Source organism: Pongo pygmaeus, chromosome 18 (genome assembly GCF_028885625.2).
Source record: "Pongo pygmaeus isolate AG05252 chromosome 18, NHGRI_mPonPyg2-v2.0_pri, whole genome shotgun sequence".
NCBI classification, from domain to species: domain Eukaryota; kingdom Metazoa; phylum Chordata; class Mammalia; order Primates; family Hominidae; genus Pongo; species Pongo pygmaeus.
In genome coordinates, this window is record NC_072391.2 from 55,132,434 (window position 1) to 55,139,946 (window position 7,513).

General features: G+C 60.7%; 1 protein-coding gene across 5 annotated transcripts; it reads right to left on the reverse strand.

The window, feature by feature from the left end:
* Positions 1-1,475: 1,475 nt before the first annotated feature.
* On the reverse strand, positions 1,476-7,483 carry ZNF319 (zinc finger protein 319). 5 transcript variants are annotated; one of them, XM_054455095.2, is made up of 3 exons: positions 7,173-7,483; positions 6,269-6,441; positions 1,476-5,316 (listed from the first exon to the last, which is right to left on the reverse strand). In XM_054455095.2, the coding sequence occupies exon 3, from the start codon at positions 5,057-5,059 to the stop codon at positions 3,311-3,313; it is 1,749 nt and encodes a 582-aa protein (XP_054311070.1). In that variant the 5' UTR covers positions 5,060-5,316; positions 6,269-6,441; positions 7,173-7,483; the 3' UTR covers positions 1,476-3,310. The 5 variants fall into 5 exon arrangements, with proteins under 5 accessions (XP_054311070.1, XP_054311069.1, XP_063511253.1 ...); XM_054455094.2 differs by having other exon boundaries at positions 6,269-6,446; positions 7,173-7,468; XM_063655183.1 differs by lacking the exon at positions 7,173-7,483 and adding an exon at positions 6,869-6,961.
* Between the last annotated feature and the right edge of the window lie 30 nt (positions 7,484-7,513).

Here is a 7,513-nt window from a genome sequence, read left to right on the forward strand (position 1 = left end):
CCTGTCGCCTTCCCAGAATCAGAGCACCAGGCCTGCTTCAGATGGGGAACTGAGGCCTGAGAGGGGCAGACAGAGGCCTTAGGCCATGTGTTACCAAAGGGCCTGGCCTTGAACCCGAACATCTGGGCTCCCAGACCAGGGACCCATTGGCTGCCCTGGTTTAGGCCCAGGCTGGAGCCTAGAGGCTGAGGACCTGGTGTGAGGTATAGGAACCCCACTGCTTTGTGAGGGGGGTAGGGGTGGGGACAAAGGAAGAAGAAGCCACTGCAGGCTCCATGTGAGCTCAGCCATGTCCAGCCAGGGCCCCTCCTGCCCTGGCCCATGCATGCTGTCACCCACTCAGGAGGGACAACCTGCGGCGGTAATTATAAAGCTTCACACACACGCTAGCACTTTCCAGGGGCCTCTCAGGATGGGTGGGTTTTGCCTAGGTCACATGGCAAGAAAGCAAGCTGGGACTTGAGCCTGGCATGGAACCAAGGCCCCGGGCATCCTCTTCCTGGGAGGTAGAAGCCTGTGGGAAGGAACCACATGGTTTCTCAAGGGCAGGTTCCTCCCACGACCACCCAGAGGGAAGAAGAGGAGCATGGGGACTGGGTCACATCTCGGTCCCCTGGCCTTTCGCACCTTCTGTACCCAGCTTTCAGGCCACCTGCAGTGTGGGCAGCTCCTTGTCCTTTTAACTCAGGGCAAGGGGCCCCTGCTGACCACTTTCACTGGCTCTCAGGTGCCTGGGCCTGGGAGGCTGTTTTTCCCTCTCTCTCCCCTACCCCTATCCCCACCTTTGAGCAACAGACAGAGCCTGAGTTACAGCTGGGCCACGGGGGCAGGGATGGGGTGCAGGAGGAAAGGTGTGCTGGAGGGACTCAGGTGGGAGGCAGCTGGGCTGACCATGCAGAAGGGTCACTGTGTGACAGGGTGGGTGGTCGTGGGGTGACAGCAAGTCCTCCCCCTCCTCTGGGGCAGGGCCGGGCTGGCTGCATCTGCTGCTGCTGCAGGCAGGCCCTTGGTTTTCCATCGGGGCTGAGCAAGCTCTCATGCTCACCAGGCCCAGTGCCTGGCTTCCAGGCTTCCATGAGCTGCTGCTCTCTCACAGGTCAGCTCCCACTTCGGGGGCTGTGGTTAAAGCCAAAGGAAGTGAGGAGGCCTCAGGCTCATTCCTGAAAGTCCCAGGTGTTCTGGAGTTGGTACTGTCAGCATCTTCAAGCATCCCCACCAGGGACTCTCTATAGGGCTCTATTTAATTCTCACAACAACCAAGCAAGGCAAGGTGAACCTCCCCATTTTACAGATGAGGCAACTGAATCCCAAAGAGGTTCCCAAGGCCACACAGCCAGAACGTTCAAAGCTCAGGATTCAAACCCAGCCCTATGCCCCAGTCTCCAAGCCGCCACTCGGGCCTGTGCTCCTCTCTGCCTCTCCATGTCCATCATTCCCCCTGTGGAAGAAGGAGCAGAACAAGCAGTGCAGTGGTCTGTGACGGTCAATGTCTTTACTTCTAAAGCATACATTGGACTCACTATATATTAACATCAAAAGTGGCTACCTAAAATGGAGTCATTCTTTTTAAAAATCCAAATTCTCACATTTTTATATAAGATCCAAAATGACATGAAATTAAACTCTACGATGTTATGAATAGTATAACAAACTGCTTTCAGAAAGCAAAATGAAAGGAAAAGAATTCGCAGTTGGGACGGTTGTAGGCCTGGGCTCCATGTCTTTTGAGGCATTGTGACAGAGAGCCAGCACCGAGGGGAAGGACCAGCCCCTCCCTCTGGCCACAGGAAGGAACTCAGTCAGACAGAGGAGGCGGGCGTGGCTGGTCAGCCTTCTTACGGTGACAGAGAAGCATGGTGGCATCTCCCTGCCCCTCGGGGCCCTTGGTGTGCCCACTGATTAGTCTTCTTTCAAGACCAGGGAGGGGTGGGGCTGGAAGAGGGCAGGGGATAGAGCAGGGTTCAAAATGATTATTTTAATAATAAAGGTCTTTCTGGGCTTCCTAAGGAGGACCGTAGCCACCCAGCGATGTTGGTCACCTCCATCCGCCAGGTCCCCCGCAGGCTTCCTTAACCCACTTGCTCTTTCTGCTCCCTATGACTGGGATACCCTCTGCTTCACGAGCCTCATGGGCAGCCAGAGACCTAGGGGGACTCTAGGAGGACCCAAAGGACACTCTGGCCTTTGAAGTAGCTGGATGTTGTCCAGAACATCTTGGCTGTACCAGACCCCTGGGGTCCAGGCCAGCAGCCACACTGATGTAGGGAGGGTACTGGCGGGGTCCCCACCCTGGCCTGGTCTTGGCTCTGAAGCAGGACTGGGGTGAGGTCACTGGGGCTGTGCCCCAAGCCCCTGACGCTTTGGTTCACGCAGTTCAGGGGAGAACACTTGTTTGCATCTGCTGGGGAGATCCTAGGCCTGGTCCTGCTTCCTCCTAGCCTCAGGTGGGCTAACGATCCCTGCCTTTCACACCAGCAGTTCTGTCTGCTGAGAGCACAGCACATTCCCCACCACACCTAGGAACTGCACTACAAAGGTGGGAGAGGCGCTTCCAAAACCCGAGGATTTGCCCTTAGCACAGACAGGCTGCTTTTCCTCCTGTCCCCAGGGATGGCACTGTCCCTTGGCTGAGGGTGTCACATGAACTTCTCAGCTTCCCCCTTCCCCCGGGCCCACTGGTCTCCAGGCAGACCCAGCCCCAAGACCCACTCTGCACATCTCCCCTGCCAGAAACCTGGGGACACGTCGCCCCTGGCTAGAGCAGAGAGAGAGGGCTGTGACTCACCCTCTGCCCTCCAGTCCCCAGGACTACGTCTTAGAGCTAGCCTTCTCCCCCATATGGCAACTGATGCCTTACACCTAGCCCACCTCTGGGGCCCCAGCCCCACCATGAGCCTCCGCTTTCCTAACCTATGTGGCTGCTAGGTTGAAAGATATGGGAAGGCTGGGCTGGCATCACACCCTCCTTAGGGCAGGGAGAAGCCACTTGACTTCCAGCCTGGTTCCAGTGCCCCGGAAATAAGGGGGGCTGATGGCTCTCAAGAAAGCGAATCTTGTGATGGGAAAGAGGTTTGTGGAATCAGGATGGGCCACAGCAATCTGGCTGCCCGCACTGCCCGCTGGTGCCAGGAGTACGAGCACCACACCCTCTCCCTGCCTCATACCCCTGTGTCCTCACTCCCGAGGTCTCAGAACACCGAGCTGGGTGGGGCCCTTGGTGCAAGGCAGCTGTGAGGAGCTAGGCTGCGCGAGGCCTGCTGGGCCCACGGCGCCGACTCAGGTCAGGCCGGTAGGGGCCACAGCCGCGGAGTCAGGGCAGGCAGGCGGCTACCTGGTAGGCGCCCTCCGCTGCCGCGGCGGCGGCACTATGCTGCGCGCTGTGCTCCTGCAACAAGGCCACGTCTAGGAAGCGCTCCCCGCACCATACGCACTTGAACTGCTGCTCGCGGGCGTGCACGCCCTGGTGCTTGTTGAGATGCTCCCGCTGCTTGAAGGCCTTGTCGCAGTTGGGGCACTTGTAGGGCTTCTCGCCCGTGTGTACCCGCCGGTGCCGCTGCAGGTCTGACGCGTACTTGAAGCGTTTCTCACAGTCTGGGCACTTGAGTGGCTTCTCGCGGGCCGGATCGCAGCGGTGCTGCACGAACTCGGAAGAGGAGAAGAAGCGGCGTTCGCACAGTGTGCAGCGCAGGGGCTTCTCTGCCGCCGCACAGTGGGCCAGCTGGTGCTTCTGCAGGGCCGACGCGCGCTTGTAGGCCTTGTTGCACACAGGGCACTTGAAGGGCCGCTCGGCCGCGCCGGGCAGGCACTTGTGCCGCAGCAGCTCGGCAGATTGGTCAAAGCCCTTCTGGCACACGGGGCACTTGAAGAGAGTCTCGAGGGTGTGCACGTGCTGGTGGTAGAGCAGGTGGCTGGGCTGCCCAAAGCCCTTCTCACACAGGCCGCATTTGAAGGGTTCCTCAGTCTTGTGCGTGCGCCGGTGGCGCATCAGTGCATACTGCTGCTTGAAGCCCATGGGGCACAGGTCGCACTTGAAGGGCCGCTCGGCGCTGTGTGTGCGCTCATGCTGCCGCAGGTCCGAGGGCCGCTTGAAGGCCTTCTGGCACTCGCCGCAGCGGAAGGGCCGCTCCCCACTTGGCGTGCACGGGTGCTGCAGCAGCTCCGACGACTCCTTGAAATGCAACTCGCACACGTTGCAGCGGAACAGGTGGTGCTCGCCCGAGTGCGCGTACATGTGGCGCACCAGGTGAGAGCGGTGCTTGAAGGTCTTCTCACAGACTGCGCACTTGTAGGGCCGCTCGGAGCTGTGCGTGCGCTTGTGGTGCACCAGGTGCGACGACTGGCTGAAGCTTTTGTCACACAGCGTGCACTTGTAGGGCTTCTCACCGGTGTGGATCCGCTCATGCCGAGAGAGCTCCGACAGGTGCTTGAAGGGCTTTTGGCAGATGGGGCAGCTGTAGGGCTTGTCCGCCTGTTCAGCAGGGGTGACAGTGGAAGGCGGGGGTGCTGCGGGAAGCGACGGGGCGGCAGTGGTGGCCGGCTCCGCTGCCTCGGCTGGCTTGTAGGTCTTTTCACAGATGGAACACTTCACCAGGCCACTGTGGGAGCTGTGGTGCTGTGCCAGTGAGGTGAGTAGTGAGAAGCCCATCTTGCAGACCCCACAGACGAAGGGCTTCTGCTCAGCCTGCACGCACTGGTGCTCCAGCAGGTCAGTGGCCTGGTGGAAGATCTTGAGACACTGTGTGCACTGGAATGAGCGGTCATGGCCCGCCAGACACTGGTGCTCATGCGGACTGGACAGGTGCGCCAGGTCATGACCACACACGCCACATTTGGGGCCTGGCTCTCCTGCTGCCTGCAGGGGTGCGTGTTGTGGGGGCTGCAGGCCCGGGTCTGGCTGCAGGAGGATGCCATAGACGGCACAGCCCAGGGGGTTCTCCGCCGTACCCGGGGGCAGTGTGTGCTCTGCCAGGGCTGGCGGTGGCTCTGCATGGTGCTGAGGCTGCGGTGGCTGTGGCTGCTGCGGCTGCGTCTGTGGCGGCTGTTGCCAGCTTTCCGACATGCTTGGGAAGATGAAACAGGGTTTGGAGAGTAATGGCTTCAGTTTCCCACTTCACGTGACCCAATCCAGAGAGAGAAGCTGCCCGATCACAGAGATGGACAAGGACCTCAGACAAGGCACAGAAGAGGGGCTGGTCAGACAGCCCAAGTCAGTAACCAAGCGGACAGACTACAAGGCTCTGCCTACAGGACATGGAGGCTCTTCAAGGGAGGGTCCCAGCAGTGCCGGGGAGGCTCTGCCTTCCCCAGTGATCCGTTCTGTAGAGAAGAGAGAAAGTATGAGCTCGAGGAAGGAACAAGCAGCAGTTTCCTGGGCCCTCTCCCTGTCCTGCCCGCACTCACCACACCATCACAAACCACACATCAGGGAAGGCAGAGGTGCTCAGGGCTGCAGGACTCCTCCCTTCTTAGGCAATCAGAGAGGTCTGCAGCCAGCTCAGCTCCTCCAGGCAGAGGAAATGGCAGCGGCCTCCACCCCCACCCACCTCAGTGCCCCGCCCCTGGGCCAGGACATCCCAGCCTCCACAAGTCCCCTCCGGCTTCCTGCCAACCCTTTAGCTGGGACTCACAGGTGAGAGTCCAGGGTTATCTGCCTACAATACAGAATCCTCCTTAAGGCCCGCGGCTCCTCTCTTTCACTACCCTGAGTCTCAATACGGGCCACCACCACTTAGGGCTAAGGAGGCCAGACCTCCCAGGTCTGAGAGCCCAGTGGCAAATGGCCTCTGACAGTCAATATTTAGGACAACTACATGGAACCAAGGACCATTTCAAAAACTCTCACCTATGAGGGACTGACCACACCCCCTCAACTATCCCTGACCACAGGCCCATTCTCTCTCCGCGTGACAGGATGGGTGGCCCTACAGGAACCAGAGCCCATAGGTGATGGGGGCTAGATGAGAGGGCCACAGAACCACCCAGGCTTGATGTCCACACAGCAGAACTTCCTCACTCTGGTTCTCTCCCAGAACTCACACACACACACACAAAGTCCTAAATCCTCTGAATCTCATAGTGTCAAGGCCTGAAGGAAAATGTAAGAAACTGCACTGGCCTGCCTTGGCAATGCAGGATGCAGCATGCTAACCACAGAGCATTTCTCATCACCTCTCTAGAGACAACTTCATTCTCTTACTCCAAGCCTATAAAGTTCTGGGTAATTGTTGGAAGGTAAAGCCCACCCAGCCCAGGCAAATCTCTAACTCACCACTTTGTGGCAGCATAAGGTAATGCCAGCGAGAAGGAGGAACTTTCAGAGTCAGATGCAACCCACTTCCAGGTTCCCAGCTCATCTGCCTCTTACATTTAAAAGTTTGTAAGTTTTCTCCTGAGCAGAGGAAGAAGGAAGGAGAAGCCTTCACAGGCCAGCCTGGCCGCTAACTGCTCTGCCAAAGAAATGTAAGAGTCAGGCTAAAAGCTGTCATCCTCAGCATCTTCCGGAAGGGACGGAGGAGAGGAGCGGCTGCTCTGGGTGGAGGCAGCAGGTTGCTTGAGCAAGCAGGTACCACTCTAAGCCTTCCCGGGACAGAGAGGAGGAAGGTGGGCTTCTCTGAGCGCCTGTAGGTCCGCTGCACCAACCCACTGTTTTGTTTGCTTTTTCTGGCATGAATGGCTGTCAGTGTCCCCTGGCTTGGCCTGCAGCACCCCCTGCCCACCCTGGCCCTCCTCCAGTAAGGTGCAGCCAGGAAGCCTCTGTGATCACTCCGCAAAGGGGAGAGAGGAGGCAAGGAGAGGCAGGGGAGGCCCCCCACCTGCGCCCCACCCCGGCTCTTCCTCCTCCCTGAGAAAACGAATGAAAGCCGATCACCTCCCGCCGGCCCTGCCTGCAGGCCCAGCTGGGCTGCGTCCTGTCAGCCCTCGTCCGGGATGGCCCGGCCGCTGCGACCCGAGGGCGAGCTCCGAGGGCGGCCGGGCTGGAGAAAGGCCCCAGGGCTACAGGCCGGGCCCAAGAAGCGGCTGCGCCTCGAGGCCCGGCCTGGGCCGCCCAGAAGCTCAAGAGGCCGCCAGGTCGCGGCGGAGGGGCGCGGGGGGGCGGCCGGGCCGGCAGAGGAAGGGGTGCGGCGGGCGCGGGGGTGGCCCCCAGATGCGGCCCCGGGCGCCCCGCCGCTCACCTGCTCCAGGCCTCCTGCAGGGCAGGCGCGGGGCGAGCGGCGACCAGCTGCTCTCTCGGCCGCCCCTTTATTCCGGCTCCATCCGCGGCGGCGCGGCCTACGCGCGCTGCCAATCCCCGGCCTCGCGTAGCGGCGGCGGCCGGACCGGGGGCGGGGGACGGGCTAGCGGCGGCCGGAACGGAGGAAGCGACGCGCGCTGCCGGAGTAGCGGGGCCGGGGCGAGGAGCGCCGAGAGGGCGGGCGGACGGACCGATGGCCTTGCGGAGACGGGCGGACAGGCGGGCGGCGCGGGGGCCAGGGAGGCGGGGCCGGGGGAGGAGCGGCATCCCGGGCGGCGGCGG

What these genes read in the sequence shown, in the direction of transcription:
- ZNF319 (XM_054455095.2), bottom strand. Translation starts at nt 5,059, where the DNA reads ATGTCGGAAAGCTGGCAACAGCCGCCACAGACGCAGCCGCAGCAGCCA.